This window comes from Corapipo altera, unplaced genomic scaffold, assembly GCF_003945725.1.
Source record: "Corapipo altera isolate COAL_440 unplaced genomic scaffold, ASM394572v1 295, whole genome shotgun sequence".
Classification (NCBI taxonomy): domain Eukaryota; kingdom Metazoa; phylum Chordata; class Aves; order Passeriformes; family Pipridae; genus Corapipo; species Corapipo altera.
In genome coordinates this window covers 4010953-4029319 of record NW_020884936.1, presented here as the reverse complement: position 1 = coordinate 4029319, position 18367 = coordinate 4010953, and the positions used below count along the sequence as shown (strand labels likewise).

Here is an 18367-nt window from a genome sequence, read left to right as displayed (position 1 = left end):
CAGTCGATCATTTTTAAAAGCACAGATAAAACATCAAGGCCATCCAGGTACTGTAAGTTATTATCACAACATTTGGGAAGATATATGAGGATTTGAGGGTTTCAATCAGTTTCCATCAGGAATTTCAGCAGGGAATTGGATGCACAGAGAATACCAAGCTCAATATTTTACCACAGGGGTCTAAAATTGGGGTGTGAACCCTCCATGGAGTGGGTTGGGAGGGACCTTAAAGACCGTCCAGTCCCACCCCCTGCCATGGGCAGGAACACTTTCCACTAGCCCAGGTTGCTCCAACCTGGCCTTGGACACTCCCAGGGATCCAGGGGCAGCCACAGCTTCTCTGCCCAACCTGGGACAGGGCCTCCCCACCCTCACAGCCAGGAATTCCTGCCCAATATACCATCTATCCCTGTCTTCTGACAGTGGGAAGCCATTCCCTGTGTCCTGTCCCTCTATCCCTTGTCCCCAGTCCCTCTCCAGCTCTTCTGGAGCCCCTTTAGGCCCTGGGAGAGGCTCTAAGGCTCCTCAGAGCCTCCTCTTCTAGAAAATTCCATTTTATTCTATCAACAGGCACCCACAGCGTTGAAATTCCAGCTAAAAGCAGAGCTGGGGATCTACCAGGGCTCCTAAAATTATCTGGAGGAAAAAGATGCCAAGAAACCACCTGGAAATCCATCTCTTTCTCCCATGTCTCTCCTTTTTTAAAAATAATTGCCGTGAATGTTATTTAACGACACCTCAACATTTTGAACAGTTCCTTTTAACTCAACTCTGCCTCAACATTCCCCCTTGGAAGGGCCTGGGCTTTGAGCTTTGGAGATTAAAGATTTCAGGCAGACCAAGGGGCCACGAGGCCATTCCATTTTTTCTTTTTCGGGCTATAAAATTCCATTCTGCGTTCGGAGGGGAGGGGAATAAAAAAAAAAAAATAAAAAAGGAGGAGGGAAAAAAAGAGGGAAAAGAAAGCCCATTTATGCAAAAGCACACGCTCACACACCTTTTCTGTGCTCTCACACACACATAACCTTTAAAAAGAAAGTTTCCAAGAGTTCCAAGCTGCAGTTAAAACAAAGTGAGTAACGTGAGACTCGGTGCCGGAGCAGAGTGGAAAGAACACGGAGTCCGAGTGACCTCCCACGAGGCCACCCAAAAAAAAATTAAAAATATAAAGCTCCCTGCTTCTGTTGGAGCCCAGAGAGCCACATCATCCCCCTCCAGGGGTGGTGCAAGCCATAAATCACGGATAAATGGCAAAGAAATGGAAGCAAAGGGAGGGGGAGCGAGGAGACGAGGAGAAATCCCAAAAGGAAATGACCTTCCCCACCACGAAATAGGGGATTGCAAAGGGTTGGAAGGGCGAGGGAGGGTGAGGAGGTGACACATTGGCCCCTTCAGCTCGAGGGGAGGCTGGAGAGGTGACAGGGCCACGGGTGGGCACAAGCACATGGTGAATTTTGGGCAAGGGACGCGGCGAAACCGTTGTTGGCAGGACACGTCCAGGGGAAGGGAAAGAGCCCGGCCACAAAGCTCCAGAGGGAGGGAAAGGAGCCTCAGATCCTCTGGCTGCCCCGAAGGGACACAGCCTCGGGTTGCATGGTCATATTTTCCAGCCAAGAGCAAAGTTCTATTAATTCCTCCAAGCCCTCACTTGCCTCGGGATGTCATCATAGGAAGGGTTTGCAGAGCAGCAACATCCTGCTCTCCAACACTCCCATCACAGCCAGGCCTCTGTCCCTTTATTTATAGGGAAAAGGGGAAGGAGGCAGAAGCCAATTACTTCACTAATTACCTAATTACTCCAAGCACTCCCAGCCCACCCCATCTCCCCTCTGGAACAGCTGCAGCTGAAGCTCCCACCAGTAGCTTGTCCTGTCACAACTCACACAAAACTCTTCCTCCCACCTCCCAGGGCCAAAATTCCCTGAAATTTCGTTGGTTTAAGGAGCTCAGAGCGATCCCTGCTCCCGGAAAACTCCGGGACACGGGTTTGCCCAGGGGCTGGATGGCTGGAGGAGCCCAAATGGGAGATGATGGGAGGGTTGGGGACGACCTGCCTGCTCCCAGCAGACCTGCTGCCCATCCCAGGCTCCTTCCCACCTGGGATGCCCTTGGGAAGTTTGTCCTGCCCTGTCCTACCGGTGCAATCAGGAGTTGGGGGGATGTTCTTCAACCCCTGGTGTTCTCCCGTGCCAGAAGCAGCAGCCAGGACCAGGACACACACCCCTGGAATGTTACCCTTTCCCTTCCCTCCTCTGGCTCTTGCTGGGAAGAGGGAAAAGGTCTGGGCACAAACTGGGGATCCTGGAGCTCCCCAAACCCCAGGGATGGAGCTCAGAGCTGGGACACCTCGAGCAGGTTGCTCAGGACAGGTGTCCAGGCAGGCTCTGAGCATCTCCAGGGATGCAGATCCACATCCTTGGACTCTTAGGGATGGGCCTGTGCAGGGCCAGGAGTTGGATGTGACGATCCTTGTGGAATATCCCTCCAGCTCAGCACCTTCTGTGCCTCTGCGACCTCGGTTTGACCATTCTCCCCATCAAAAATGTTTGTTCTTAAAATTTTTAAGTGGGATTTCCTGCATTTGGGTCCATATCAACCACTGAGAATCCACTTTGCTCGTAGAGACTGATGGATAACAAAAATCCCACTTTCCCAGTTCCCAGGATGGGTCTTGTTCCCCCCAGCCCCCAAACCAGGAGGCCACAAGTCCTTCCAGGGAAGATGCAGATGGATGTGAAACAAAAAAAAAATAAAAATCTTTGGAGACCCAACTCTTTTTATTATGGGGGTCTATAAAACAGCCACGTGGATTATTTATTTTGGTTTTTTTTCTTTTATTTTAAGATCACAAAATACACAACATTCATTTTAATATGCAACACATAATATTATATACATATTAAAAACCACATGACTGAAACACATGTTCACACGGCACCAATTTCATAATGAAAAACCCCACAAGTGCTTTTTTCTTTTTTTTTCCCCCCCCTTAATATTAAAAACAAATGCGATAAAACATATTAATATTTTTTTTTCCCCCGGACAATGTTTACAATAAAGAGAAAAAAAAAATCATATTTTACTAAATAACAAATATTTAACAGCAAAAACTTTATACTAAATATCTATTTTGAATTATAACAAAAATAGTACTTATAATAGTTTATAAAGACAGACCAAAAAAAAAAAACAAACCAAAAAAACAAATTTGTGTATAAAATAATATTATAGCAAATTGGACTGTGCTAAGAAAAAAAAAACAACCAAAAAAACAAACAATTCTGAGATTCAAAGTGCTTTATTCTGCAAACCCACTGCAGCAACTTTTTTTTTTTTTTTTTTTTTCTTTTTTTTTTTTTTTAAGTCAAGTTATATTAGTTAGGAATGGAAAAAAACCAAAGCCTGACTTAACTTCTGCCCGGATTAAATACTCACCCACACAAACATTATATATACACACATGATGTAAATATATATATAATGGATGTCTGCATCTTACATTACCTCTCTCCAATCAACCACTCACTCAAAAGCAATGTTTGGTTTTCACTTTGTAATGACCTTGGAAGTTAAAAGAAAAATTTCAGCCAAACCTTTCACTGGTTCCCCACCAGAACAAGCAGGACCGAGCCCTTCTGGAAAAATCTACCCCGGAGGTTTTGTTCTCTGGAGCTTTAACCAGACCTTCTAAGCTTGTTGTTCCCTTTCTCCAGCTTTCCCCTTTTCCCGGTCTCCTCTATCCCAAGCGTGGGTCTCAGATGGAAAAGGGGGATCCTGGAGAGCACCCGGTGATGGGTTTTCCCCTTCTGGACCTTCCACCTCCTTCCCTCGTCCCCAGGTCCTGCCAGAGCTCATCCTTGGTCCCCAAAGACCAAGGACACCTCCACTGCCATCGCCTCTCCCGAAATGTTTGTCCCTGGGAGACTCCCCCCTTCCCACGGGGCTTAGGTTTGGGTTTAATCCCTCTGGGATTTTGGCTGCCGTCCTTTTATCGCCGGGAAAGTTTTCTCTCCGTCAGGGACAAGGAAACGCCTGAAATCTCAGCCGGTGGCGTTCCACTCCGGATTTCCAGCCTGGAAAAACCACCCGAGCCTCTGCCTGAGGGATGTGGTGCTCGCAGAGGCTCCTGAGACCTTCCTTTTGGGTTGGCAGTGTTACCACCCCGAAGGCGAGGTCTGGATGGGAATGGTGTCTCCTGGAAGATTGGGGGGTTTCTTTCGGGTTAAATCAAGCTGAGCACCCCGTGGTGAGTGTGGAAATGATCCACTGGGATTCTCCTGGGAGGGGGGGGGGGGAATTTGGCAGCTTGGCTGACGGCAAATCCGACCTCAAGTGCTTCCCTTGGCTCCAAACCTGCCTCCCTCCTCCTGGCCCCCACCAAGGGTTGGCAAGGGCAGCCTCCCCAGCGCTCCCTTCACACTTCCCTCGACCTTCCAAAGAGGCACAACCCGCAAAGCCACCTGGCAAACCCACACCTGCCCCTTCCCCTTCCTTATCCCAACCCCTCGGACTTCTCTGGACACCTCTGGAGCTGAAAGCCAAGCTGCCCACCCAAGGGCCACATCTCCTCCCATCACGGCCAGGAGAGGTCTCGGCCACGGTCCTCGTGTTGTCCTTTCCACCTCGGAGGGAAGGGATGGGATGGGATGGGATGGGATGGGATGGGATGGGAGAGGAGTGGGGCTGGACAGAGCTGCCTCAAGTCCAAGAGGGATCTCCCAGCCCGGTGCTTGGCTCTGGTGTGAACCAAACACCTGCCGAGACACTCAGGGGGCTTTTCCTCCCCTTCAACACAACCCACCCACCTCAAACTCGACCCAGAAGCCTCTGGCATGCAAGAACTGGAACTCAAATAAACCCAAAGGTGAGATACCTCTCGGTGGCCGCTCTCTTGTGCCGGAGCAGCTTTGGGCAGGGCCCTCCTCCTGGGATGGCGGTGGGACGGGGCGGACACAGAGCCCCTCTCCTTCCTGCTGAGCTCTGCCATCACCAACCACAACCCAGACACGAGACAACCAGTGTGTGTTGGCTTATTTAGAGGGATCACCTTCCATGCCAACGCCTCCTGTGGAAGAGGAGGCACCCAAAGGAGCAGCTTGGCTTTGCTCAGCACCCCGGAGCTCTCGGAGCCGTGGTGGGGCCCCGCGGCCCCGAGGGTGGTGCCTGCACCTCCAGGGAGAGCAAAGACACCAAAGATGCCTCCAAAAGAGGTGCCTCTGCCCGGCTGGGGAGGGGCTGTGCCGGGGGAACGGTGCACACAGGCCGTGTAGCAGCAGCAGGAAACTCAACGAGATTAAAAAAAAAAATAAAAAAAGGACATTTTCCCCCCCCCTTATCCAGAGCCCCCCAAAACACATCTTGCAAAATGCAAATGTGTCCAAGGCCTCAGAGGGACCACTTGTCCAGCTCTGGACAAGACACCACAGGGTTTTTCGGTCTGAAATAACAGCTTCCCCCCCCCCCGGCCCCTTCCCAGCCTGCCCCGGCACCAGCGGGAGAGAGGATGGGAATGGGCACCTCTTGTCTCCCCCTCACCAAGGAAAGCCTCCAACGCCCCGGAACAAACAACACAACCAAACAAAGGGACAAAAAAAAAAAAACCCCCACAACCCCCCCCCCCCCCCCCCCAAAGAAACACTGTTATCACCAGCTAATTTAACACTGTTAAAAGGAAGATCAGAGGTCACCCGGGAGCCGCCCCGGGACACCAGACCTCCGACCCTCGGCCGATTTCCAAAGCCTTCCCCGCAGTCGGGCCTTTGCCAGCGCCTCCTCCTCGCAGCAGAAGTGTTTTATAGATATTTATATATATATATTTATAATATTTAGATACTGTGTACGGTCAGACATCCCAGCTCGACTCGGGGTTTTTCCGCGGATCTCCCTCCTTTCCGGACGAAACGAGGCGCGCCACGACATCCCCCAAAAAAAACCCCTTCTCTGCGCCCCTTCCGCGGGAAGAGCAGAAGGCTTTTGGCAGCTTCACCCCGGGGGGAGAGGGGGGGGAAAAAGTCCCGAGATCCGGAGGCTCTGCGTGGTGGAGAAGCTCCTCAGCCCTTTCTCTCCTCCCCTCCTGTCCATCCCTCGCCCCCACCCCGCCCCTCCGTCCCTGGCGCCGCCGCCGTGGCGTGGGCGTTACACGGTGGCCCCCAGCATGGCGTCTGTCCCCGCCAGGATCTCGTTCTGGTTGGAATCCAGTCCGAAGAACTTGACCTTGAGTCCGTCAACCGGGTGGACCACGGGCACCAGGGTGATTCTGGGGAAAGTCCTGGTGGCGAGCTCGAAGCGGCTGGTGCTGGCCAGCTCGATGGCCAGGGCCTTGAGGAAAAGCTTGGCCAGGTGCTTCCCCAGACAGGTCCGTACTCCTCCTCCGAAGGGGAGGTAGTGGAACCTGCCGTCCTTGTCTTCGCTCCGGCCCTGCTCGAAGCGCTCGGGGTCGAACACGTCCACGTCCTTGAAGACCGGGGCGGTGTCGTGGGTGTCCCGGATGCTGTACATCACACTCCAGCCTTTGGGGATCTGGAAACCCTGTGGAGAGGCGGGAAAGGGGTGGAGAGAAAAGCAGAGTGGGTCAAACTCTACCGTCAGCAGAGAGGGAGCAGAAGAACAAGATAAAGGCACTTTGTTTTCGTACAGTCAGTCGTAGAATCATGGAATGGTTTGGGTTGGAAGGGACCTCAAAGACCATCCAGTCCCACCCCCTGCCATGGGTAGGGACACCTTCCACTAGCCCAGGTTGCTCCAACCTGGCCTTGGACACTTCCAGGGATCCAGGGGCAGCCACAGCTTGGTCGTGTCTAACTGCAAGATCACTCCTTGGGCTTGGACAACCACCATGGGAAGCTTCCCACAGAGCCTCAGAGGATGCTGAGGAGCAGAAAGGCAGGAGAAAAAGCCCTGGGAATGGCTCCTGACAGCACATGATGGACAATTTATGCCCTGACCCTGCTGCAGGGAACAACCGGCTGAGGGCTCACGTGCCCTGCAAAGGAGGTACTGTGGAAGGGGATGGGGCAAGGGGTGAAGCTGGTCAAGGCTGAAAGCTTCAGTTGTGCCAGGGAAGGTTCAGGTTGGACATTGGGAACCTGTGCCAGGGCCTCACCACCCTCACAGTTTTCCCTGCTTATTCCCATTTCCTTTGGGTTTGTTACTCCAACGCGGCGCAGATTTAAAGGAAAACCAGAGAGCGCGGCACAAAGGGCTTGGAGATGGGATGGGAATCCTGGGTTTACTCCTCCCTCTATCCCAGGGACCCATGGGATGATCTACTGCTGTTTATTGCTTTGTGGTCACTGGCAGGAGTCTCCTACCAGGAATCTCCTACCAGGAACCCCCGAGCAGAGGGAAGCAGCTTCTCTCACATCCACGCCGTGGCCCACGTGCCAACCAGCCCTCCCAGAGCACCCCAGAGCATCCCACACCCCGCTGCCTGTCAGCCCCACACACCCAACACTCATGTCAGGGCCTGGGCGATGAGAACCGGGGCGGATTTATCATCCCCTGAGCACTTTGAAGGGTTTCTGACTCAAATCGCCGCCTTAGGAGGATTTACAGCGACGAGCCCGGCCTGAAGGTTTTTGTTTTGCTGGTAGGAAATTCCAGCCACGGTGGTGAGTAATCCCCCTGTCATCCAGCAGCCTGGAGATGCCCTTTGCAGTAAACCTTTCCCTTGTCACACCCCAGCTGGGATTTTGGCGTCAAACACTGTCATGGGTCGAGCTTTGAAGCCTCACACCCGTCCCCTCTTTGACAGCTCCAGAGCATTCCTTCCCTGCCATGTGCCAGATTCCTGAGGAATCCAGGGCAAATCCATCTCCCATCACCAGCAGGGCCTAATTTATCCTCTCTGAGGTCTCATCTAAGCCGGGCTCAGGCAAGATTTCCAACGACAAGTGAAAGGCTGGTTTGGGGAGCTCACGGTGCAGCTGCACTCCCAGAATCCCAGAATATGCTGAGTTGGAAGGGACCCACCAGGATCAGCCAGTCCAACCCTCAGCCATGCACAGGCCCAGCCCCAAGAGTCAAACCCTGTGCCTCAGAGGATCAGCCAAACGTGTCCTGCACGGCTCAAAGAGCACATGTAAGAGGAGGACAATCCCAGTCCTGCCTTGTCCTGGCCAGGAATGTCTCCACCATCCTGGCTAAGCTGATTTTCCAACCTGTTTTGCTGGTCAGTACCTCACTCCCCTTCTCCAAATAAAAGGACCATGAACACACAAGTGGAGGCATCTCCTTCCACCCAGCTCAGCCCAGCAAGGATTTCACAGATCCCAGAACATCCTGAGCTGGAAGGGACCCCCAAGGACCATCCAGCCCAACCCTCAGCCCTGCACAGGCCCAGCCCCAAGAGTCCCCCCCTGTGCCCCAGAGGATCAGCCAAACCCTCCTGGAGCTCTGGCAGCCTTGGGGCTGTGCCCACTGCCCTGGGGAGCCTGGGCAGTGCCCAACCAGCCTCTGGGGGAAGAACCTTTCCCTGAGATCCAACCTGAGCCTGCCCTGGCACAGCTCCAGCCATTCCCTGGGTGCTGTCCCTGGTCCCCTAGAGCAGAGCTCAGTCCCTGCCCCTCGTGTCCCTCAGCACTCACATCCAGCTCGAAGGTCTGCAGCACCGTCCGGTACCCGCCGGAGATGGGGGTGAAGAGCCGAAGCACCTCCTTGATGACACAGTCCAGGTAGTGGAGGCTGCTGATGTTGTCGAGCCGCAGGGAGCCCTCGCAGATGCAGCCGTTGTGGAGGATCCCTTTGCTCCTGAGCTCCTCCCGCAGCTTCTCCAGCACTCGGGGGTGTTTGAGGAGCTGCATGATGAGGGAGGTGCTGGCGCTGGCCGTGGTGGCGTAGGCGGCGAAGATCAGCTCCAGGGTGCCATCCTGGGAGACAAGGGAAGGGCCAGGGTGAGAGCCAGGGCATGGACAGGTGGGGCAGCATCCATGGAACGTCAAGGGACAGGCACAGAGGCTGCCATGGGGCATTTTAATACCCAACAGCTCTCCAGCCTGGGCACTGAACCGTAGATGGTTTGGGTAGGAAGGACCTTAAAGATCATCTCATTCCATGCCCCTGCATGGGCAGGGACACTTTCCACTATCCCAGCTTGCTCCAAGCCCTGTCCAACCCGGCCTTGGACACTTCCAGCAATGGGGTAGCCACAACATCTCCCAAAAAACAGCCGCTCAGCCAAGGATTTAAGGTCCAAAGGGGCCAAGTTACCTCATGAGGGTACAATCAGTCACAGCCACAGAATCATGGAATGGTTTGGATTGGAAGGGACCTCAAAGACCATCCAGTCCCACCCCCTGCCATGGGTGAGTTGGAAGGGACCTTCCACTAGCCCAGGTTGCTCCAAGCCCCGTCCAGCCTGGCCTTGGACACTTCCAGGGATCCAGGGGCAGCCACAGCTTGCTCATGTCTAACTGCAAGATCACTCCTTGTGCAGGGTCAGGGCTGGGAAAACCACCATGGGAAGCTTCCCACAGAGCCTCAGAGGATGCTGAGGAGCAGACAGAATGGAGAAAAAGCCCTGGGAATGGCTCCTGACACCACATGATGGACAATTTATGCCCTGACCCTGCTGCAGGGAACAACCTGCTGAGGGCTCACGTGCCCTGCAAAGGAGGAGCCATGGAAGGGGATGGGGCAAGGGGTGAAGCTGGTCAAGGCTGAAAGCTTCAGTTGTGCCAGGGGAGGTTCAGGTTGGATATCGGGAAAAATTTCTTCACTGGAAGAGAGGCCAAGCACTGGAAGAGGCTGCCCAGGGCAGTGGTGGAGTCACCAACCCTGGAAGTGTTCAAAAATCAAACCATTTCATGATATTGGTTTGGTGGGGATGGGGGTGTTTGGTCACAGGTTGGACTCGAAGACCTCGGAGGTCTTTTCCAACCTTAATGATCCCATGAGTCTATGAAACGCTCTCTAGAAAGGGCTGAGCACAACCTGCAAATGGAACAACTGGTTTGCTGGCACCATAATCCACCAGACGAGGATTCACCTGCAGCTCCACCGACACGTTGTGACCCCCTGATCATCCCAGGTCTGCCCCCAAAATTCCTCCCTAGAGCAGCTCAGCCTCGCTCTTTGGGGAGCCCCTGAGCACAGCAAGGTGTCCACAGGGAGATCTTTACCTTCAGCTCCTGCATGGTCAACTCCTTCCCGTGCTCTTTCCCGCTCTCTATCAGGATGTCCAAGGCGTCAGCGTAGTCCTTGCCCTGCGTGTTCTGCAGTTTCTCCTGGATGGCTTTTTCCAGCCCCTTCTGCAGCGTCTCCCGTGCCCGGATTCCCTGTGGAGCAGGAAACCATCAGCCCACGGCAGCACCACCAGCACCATCCCCAGGACAACGTGGCTGAGTAATAAAAGTGCGATTGCAGACGCTCAAAGAGGAGCATAAAGACGCTGAGGTCGTTCCCTGGGCAGGAGGAGTAAAGCCCGAGGAGCTGAGATTACAGGCAGGAGTAATCAGCACCTAGGTGTAAATGACAGGTCTGCTGTGGGAGCCCCAGTGCTGCACCAGTTCACAGGCCCCTGGCTCGCCCTGGGATGCGTGGCAGCCCCTGGGAAAATTGCCTCTCAAAAGGAAAGCCAATTCATCCCAAAGGATCCTCTTCCCCAGGAGCATAATGCTCTTCCCAAGCAGTTTTATCACCTGGTCTCAGTAAAGCAATTCCTATGGGAGTGCAGCTGCACTGGGTTAACCTGCTCCTGCAAGTGCTTCAGGGCTACTTGGACTCATCCACTCATCCACTCATCCACATGGTCAAATATCAGTGAAAAAAAAAAAAAAATTGCAGCGATATCACAAAAATAAATTTGAACCTCCCCGGAATTTCTGTTGCCAAAATTCCCCGTGAAAAAAAAAAAAAAGGATTTTTTTTTAATTTTTTTTTTTGGTCTGTGATTTTTAGTATGTTTTTCATTCTGCATCATTCATCAAAAGACTCGAACGGTTCTCGGAATTAGAAGATCTGCTGACCTGTTTCACTTCAGGGACAGGGAGGGAATTAAAAGGAGAAGGGTCCCACAGACTACAAAAATACAGGAAAATTGCCGAGTGAGGTAAAAATACACATGAATAAAATAAAAATTGAATAAAAATTCAATTTGGGCGAGTCCTGGTTGTATTCTGCAACAAACCACTCATTGGAGGGACCTTTCTCTCCCTTCTCCACCAAACCCAAAACGGACTCATCCCTAGAGGTCGGAGGGTGAGGAGAACCCGGAGAGGGGCGGATTAACCACCACCCCCTTAACCCCAGACTGGTGGGGGACTCATCCCTGATCTCTCACCCTCCTGTAGCCACTGAAGGGCAGGTCCACGGGCAGGGAGAAGACGTTCTCCACGAACTGCTGGTAGACCTCGAAGAGGCGTCCGAGCTCCTCGTCGGGGATGCGGAAGCCCAGCAGGACGCGGATGGCCATGCGGAACGTCAGCTTCTGCGCCTCGTGGTACACGTTGATGGGCTCGGGGTTGCTGCTCCAGGCCCGGAGGGTGTCCTTGATCACCAGTTGGATCTTGGGGAGGTAACTCTCCAGCGCCTCGTGGCTGAAGATTTTGGAGAAAACCTGCGGGAAAAGGGAGCGAGGAGAGGTTTTGACCCAGGGGAAAAACGGGCACCCCCAAAAAACATCCTGTGCTGAGACTTGTCAGCAGCTAGAACTCATCATCCGGGATCACCAATTCCCCAAAAAAAAAATCTGCCAAAAAGGGTCGATGGAGAAACGTCAGCTGCCGGATCCTCCAGAGATCCTCACCACAAACGTTGGGCAACAACGGAGCAAACCAGAGATGGGAGGGAAAAGTGGATGGACAGAGCTTGTTTTCCCACAGCTCCACGTCTCCCAGATCCCAGGGATATCCATGCCATGATTCGGGTGCTACTAAAACATCTCTCCCCTGGGGATTCTCCTGTCTGACGTGGCTGTGCAGCCACACAGACAGACACAGGCTTTTCTCCCCGCATTGAATTCCTCCCGCCCATCCACTGCCTTTTTAACGGATGTAAAATTAAGTAAACTAATTATCCCGCAGCTTTTGGGATCCCTGTGGAATCTGGCTGAACCCAGCCCCCGGGGGCTCAGGCGGCGAGGAGGAGAGACACGCACGTACGCAGAGGCTGCGCTCGCACCCGGCCTCGGTTTCCTTGGGAATCCGGGGAAAAAAAAAAAAAAAAGAACCCCTGATGTCAGCAGACAGCATTAATTTAAGCTCCGCGAGTAAACACTGAGCAGCAACGGGGCCTCCCCAGGTCCCCGACGCTCACGGCTCCTTCCTCCAATTCCTCCAATTTGGGCCCGGGCCCACGCGTTGCACGAGGAGCTCAGCAATGCCAGGAATGTCCCTTCCCACAGCACGCGCTTTCATCGGCATTCCCGCCGCATCCCTCCCGGAGAGCACCGGAGGAAAAAAAAAAAAAGTGCTGTTTGTTTATTTTTTGTTAACCTACACGCTCACACACACACACACAGACACACACAGACACGGGGCAGGACGCACACGCAGCGCCGCATGCCAGGCCTCCGGGAAAATCAAATTAAAGCAGGATTCCAGGAGGGAGCCTCCAGCGGGGTGGCCGGGTCCCCCCCCCCCCCCCCCCGGAGAGCAGGGAAGGGGGGGGGAGCTCAAGGCGAGGTGGGGGGGCTGCAAAGTTATCAACCCGGCGAGGGGAGCGAAATCAAAGCCGCCCCCTCTTTTCCATGAGCGTCGGACTCGCCGGAGCTGTAAATGTGAGAATTTCCTCCACAGTCAGCACTCAAAGGGAAAGGTAATATTTTCCTGGCTGCGACCCCTCATTGCTAATGCACGGGCGGTTCGCCGGGAGTTTGTTTGGTGAAATAACAGCCCCGTCCCCCCCCCCCCCCCCCCCTCGCAGCCCCGCGCCGGAGGCTCCACAAGAGCCGCCTCGCGAGGAGCTCCGGGCTGAGCCCCGAGGAAAAGCTCCCCGTGGAAAAATCCCGGCCGAGCAACGGGGGAGAGCGACCGGGGAGGGGAAAAAAAAAAAAAAAAAAACAACTCCCGGAGCCCGAGAGGCCGCAGACAGATGCCGTGCCCGGATGGCCACGGCGAGCCAAGGCATGAATGAAACGGAGCGGGGATGAATGAAGCGAGTGAATGAACAGCGGGGCGGCGAGAGCACGGCGAGGCCGCGAGACGGGGCGGCCGCCGCCGCCTCCTCCTCCCCGCGCTCCTCCTGCTATTTTTAAAGCCTGGAAAGGGCAGCGGTGAGGAGCTGGAAAAGCAGCCGCTCGGCGAAGGAAAGCCGGAGGTGCTAAAGCTGAGCCCGTTGTTGGGCGGGGGGGGTGGGGGAAGGTGTGGAGGGAGCCGGGAAAGGGATGGATCCTGGAGGACCCGAGAGGGATGCCGGGCTTTGATGCAGCAGGAGAGCTGGGATAGAGCTGCTCAGAGGGGTTGGTGAAAGGACGGGGGTGTTGCCCCATCCGGCTGGCATTGCCCTGCATCCCTGCTGAGGAGTTGGGATAAGGACAGAGGCTCCCGGTGAATCACCCCACGCTCCCCAAATGCTTCCCAGGACTCCGTTTTCCCCACAGCTCCCACTCTACTCTGGGAGTGCCAAGGCTGCAGTGGAGCCACCATCCTGCTGGAGGTGGCCCTTGGGGTTCCTGACCTCGTCCTTCCTGGCACTGCCACAGTGTTTGGGGACCCCCCTGCACCCTGAAAAAAATGACAACAAGCCTCTGGTCCCAGGCTGCAAAACTGCTGCTGTGGAGTAGGGAACCATCCCAGGGATGGATTCACACCCTCCAGACCCTCAGAAGAGGGAAGAGTCTGCCCCAGGGATCGATGTGCAGCGAGGACACAGCCTGGAGGACCCTCAGGAAGAGAAGACCGGGCCCCGACCGAGGCCAACACAACACCTGCCCAGCCCGAGAAAGGGGGAGCGTTCAACGCTGGGAGGCTGAGGTGGATTTTTTTCCCCTTTTCTTGCTCTTTTCCCAGCTCTCCTTCTGCCACGAGGCTCCTCCAGCTGGCTGCACCCCACGTCTGCCCGAGCCCGAAGCTCCCGGCCACGCTCGACGTCCCGTCCGCTCGCCGCCGCCGCGCTCCACGCCGCCTAATCCCACATGTCAGCAGATCCTTCCCCGGCCAGACACAAGTCTGGATCCCCTTCCAGTCACCTCCAGTTCAACCCTGCATCTTTCCAGTTGATTAAAAAGGAGGAAGAGCCGGCCAACTTTTTCTTTCCCCGACGAGCCTCCCAAGCCTACAATTCCTGCGCCCTCTAGTGAGGCCGAGCCGAGCTCCTCCTCGGCTGCTCGCGGGAGAGAAAACCGGGCAGAGCCAAGGAGAACCAGGGCAAAAAAAACCCAACAAAAACAACCAAAAAAAGAGTCGTTCCAGCGCTGCCAAGAGGCAAAATCACCTCTAAGGGGATGCTCAGCTTTGTTAACAGCGAGATGCAGCAGCTCGGCCACGGCGGCCGCTCGGCCACGGGGACTCGCAGCAGTGCCAGGGTGGTAGCCAGGACTTTTTGGGGATGTTGGAAGGAGCCTCCGTTTTGGTTTTTTTTTCACGCTGTGATACCTCCCAAAAGAGCCAAATCTGGGGATTTGGTCTGTCCAAGGGTATTTATTCATGCTGCACACACACACGCGCTCACCCTGCTCTGAGGGAGACACCACCACCCAGCGAGCCTGGCTGGAACCTTCCGAGTCTGCCTCGCAGTGGAAAAAGGGATATTTTGAGATTTATGGTTTTCCTAAGGCAGAAAATTTCTTCTCAGTGGCTCAGCTCCAGCTCTAGGTGACAGCAAACTGCCCCCCCGGTCCCAGCTGGAGAATCCCCCAGCCCCATCCTTAAACCACGGCAAGGAGGAGAGGGAATTCAAGGGAATTCACTGAGCTTCCACACAGGTTTTCCATGCGTGGAAAAGGCTTTGTTGCATGGTTGGGATGGAGAGGGATGATGTTTTCCGTGGCGTTACCTTCCCCGGTGCCGGCCCAGCCTTCCCACTCCGAGCACCGGAATCGCTCCCTGCCTTTTGCCATCCAAGATTTTCAGGCTCCTCGCTCCCACCCGGCACATCGGCACGGCAAAGAGGGAAAGGGAGCATCACATTCCTCCTTTCCAGGAAGAAAACTTTGGGATCAGCCACCTGCATCCCATCCAGCCCGCGCCGGCCCGACCCGACGAAGGCGCAACGAGCGAGGAAATGTTTTCAGGAAGGAATTTGGCCCCTGCCGGAGGTTTGGATGTGCCAGGAAGCATCCAAAGCAACACCTCAACCTGGACACGAACTAATTCTTCCAACATTTCCAGGGGGTTCGTCCCAGCCTTGTCCTGTTGCCACGTTATCCTGGATTTCTGCCTCTCCCCGGCCTGCGCTCCAGAGGGCTTGGAAACCCTGGTATTTTTGGAGAGGGATGAGAGGGTTTGTGAGCAAGAGGCTGTGCAGGTACTGGGAGCAGGAACAAAGGGAAAACACAGTAAAAAAAATTGGGAAGGCATCACAAGGAGACTTGTGATCCCGCATCACAGCGGGACTTCCATAAAATCCCGCTGCTGCCCCGACACTCTGACCTTGTAACAAACAGCAAAGAATTGGTTCCTTTTCTCCCCATCCTAAAAACAGAGCACAGGGACTGCTCCATGGTCTCCTGCCACGCTCCCTCATGGAGGAATCCAGGCCCAGGGAGAGGGAAAAGCCAAGTTTCGGGTGCCAAGCACCCAAAATGAGGAATTTTGGGGTTACCCAGCAAAGCACAGTACAGCACATGGGGCACAGAGGGGTGTCCTGGAGGAGCTGAAGGCAGAAAATCCTTCCAGCAATCCCTCAGGAAGACTCCAAGCTGTCTCCAAAGGGAGTCTGGTAACTCTGGAGCATCCAGGCTGAAGGAATGGAATGGTTCTCAGAAAGAAAAAAAACGTGCTGGAAAAAAGGCAAAGATCATTCCAGCATCCCTGGGCCGTGTTAGGATGAACATGCCCCTCTCAGATCCACGATTTTTTAACATTTAGAAACAAACAAAAGGTCAGGGAAACTCCAGCATTTCTTATTTCCAGTCAAATTCCGGATAAAAACGAGCCCAAGCGCCGCATTTCCCCACGATTAAAAATCTCCACGTCCGAGCATCTCCCCTGCAAACCCTCCCTGTGGCATGGGAGGCTTCTGATCCCAAACCCTTTAAGGATATTGGGATAAAGGGGCTTTGGTGGCCCAGGGAGAGCAAGGACAAGCTGGACACCCCACGTGTGTCTCAGCATTCCCTCTGCAAAACCTCCTGGTGTCCTCAAACGGCTCCAGCAGCAGGAAAACACAACCATTGAGGCTTCTTAGCCCAGTTTAGGGGAATACCAAAAGACATTAGGATTTGTCAGTTTGGAAGTGCTGCTCCAAGTGTCCTCTTCCCATTTAGTCCTGTGTTTGAGGAGGGTAAAATCCACCTGTGTTGTCACCGCTCTTCAAGGAGGGAATGGAACACAGGAGGGAAAAAGAAGGTATCCCCAAAATGGAATGGGAGCTGTGGCCAGGGGGAAGGGATTGGAAAGGTGGGATCAGCTGGCCAAGAGGAGGGATAACAGGACATGCACCCACTCCTGTGACTGGTGCCTTTGGAACCGTGGAGAAGGAAAATCCTGCAATCCCATCAGGTCAGAGCAGCCCTTTAAGAGGATCAGGGGGTTGGGTGAGCTGGGATCCCAGAATCATGGAATGGGCTGGGTTGGAAGGGTCCTTAAAGACCATCTAGTTCCAACCCCCTGTTTAAGTTTAAACCACACACCAAATCCCAGATCTGTGATGTGGGGATGAGTCTTCCCAGAGCTGAAGGGGAGGGAAGCAGCTTTCCCAGGCAGCAGGGATAGTGCCCCATCCACCTCTGGAGCCAATGGAAAAGAAACATTGGGAGAAAATCCCCATTTTCCTGGCCCGGTGCATTCCCTGGAGCACGGAGAGGGGACCAAAGGGAAGGGTCCCACAGGTTTAACTAACCCAGAGCTGGGGCTCTCCTAGAGACAAAGCCAGACCTAGAAAGATAGAAACCAAGCCCAAGTGCTCTTCCATGGGAGCACAGTGTCCTTGCTCCTGCCAAGAGTTCCAGGAGCTGGGAGTGGAGCTGGGTGAGGGGTGGCCACCTTCCCAGAGGGGCTGAGAGGGAAACACCCACTCCGTGAACCATCCCAAAGAAAGAAAAACACCTTCCAGAGCACGGTCTCCTGGCAGAAATAGGGGAAAAAGGCTTGGAAAAGCCTTTCCTCCGGCAGCTCTGCCGACAAAATCCTGAGTAAGGTCCTGCAAGATCTCCCTGGGGGTGAAGACACACCTGAGGTGGGGCTGAGATGTCCCTGGTGAGCTCCTGCAGACCATCAGAGAGGGTCAAAGCTCTTCTGAGCTTCAAACCGAGCCCAGGGAGGAGAGGACAAGGGTTGAGACGACCCAACAAGATGATCCCAGTTTAAGGCAACCCCTTCTCCTTCCTTGAGGAGAAGGAAGCTGAAGAACAAGCTGGTGGATGGACACATTTAGTGGTAGAGCAAAGGAGAACACCCTGATCCCAAAGCTCTCTTTTCCCAGCAGGATATTTCCAAACCACGGGTGGTTTGAGCCGCTTGGAAGGATGGAGGAAGATGGAGTGAAACACAGAGCTGTGCAAACACAGGGTAGGAGGGATCCCGAGTCCTAAATCACCCTCCCACCTCTGGGATCAGCTCCTGGTATCCCCCATTCCCGCCCTGAGGTGGAACCTGCACCCGGTTCCACCCAGCTCAAGGAGAGGTTCCACCTTCCAAAAATCTTCCCTCCTGGATGACACAGGAAGGTGGAAAATCCCACATTTGGGATCCTCAGCTCAGGGCATCACACAGCACAGCTCCTCCCACAGCTCCTCCCTGAGCTCTCAGGGCATTTTGGGGTGGAAGGAGCACGAAAAACCCACAAAATCGGTTTTCCAGCCAGGAGCCTCCACTCAGCCTTTTTTTTTTTTCTTTTTAATCCATTGGAATTAGCCTGGATTTACACCCCTGGAGATGACAGGGCTGTTTGGTCTAAAGTCAATGAGCCAACCCAGCTGACAAATCCTTCCCCCAGACCGCGGGCAGGAGCCCTTCTCCATCAATGGGAGCCTTTTCCCTGGATCCAGAGGCTTTTGCCCATGGATTAAAGCTCCCAGGGCAGCAGCCTGACATGGACACATGGAACTGGAGCTGGGCCAGCCCATGGCAGCTGGAATTCAGCCCACCTGAGCAGGCTGATGCAATTTGGGGGGGCTCAGATGGCAGGGAATGGTTTCTATCCCACCGTGGGATTTACACGCGGGGTAGGGCGGCAGGTTTGGGTGGAAATGCAAAAAAACCCTAAAAACATTAAAAAACCCCTCTTAACAACCTGGTTGATGGTTTTTTGTAGGGAAAGGTACATT

The 18367-nt window shown here is 54.2% G+C and overlaps 1 protein-coding gene across 2 annotated transcripts in view; it reads right to left on the bottom strand.

Moving 5' to 3' along the window:
- Positions 1-2813: 2813 nt before the first annotated feature.
- LOC113955257 (cytochrome P450 26B1) overlaps positions 2814-18367 on the bottom strand; it is a 24913-nt gene continuing 9359 nt past the window's right edge. Inside the window, exons 3-7 of one of the 2 annotated variants that reach the window (XM_027660538.1) lie at positions 11282-11557; positions 10122-10277; positions 8589-8870; positions 6236-6531; positions 2814-4728 (exon numbers count right to left, since the gene is read on the bottom strand). In XM_027660538.1, coding sequence (XP_027516339.1) covers positions 4332-4728; positions 6236-6531; positions 8589-8870; positions 10122-10277; positions 11282-11557 — 1407 coding nt within the window. In that variant the 3' untranslated portion in view covers positions 2814-4331. Of the gene's footprint in view, positions 6532-8588; positions 8871-10121; positions 10278-11281; positions 11558-18367 lie in introns of both variants that reach the window. The other variant, XM_027660539.1, reaches the window with a different exon arrangement.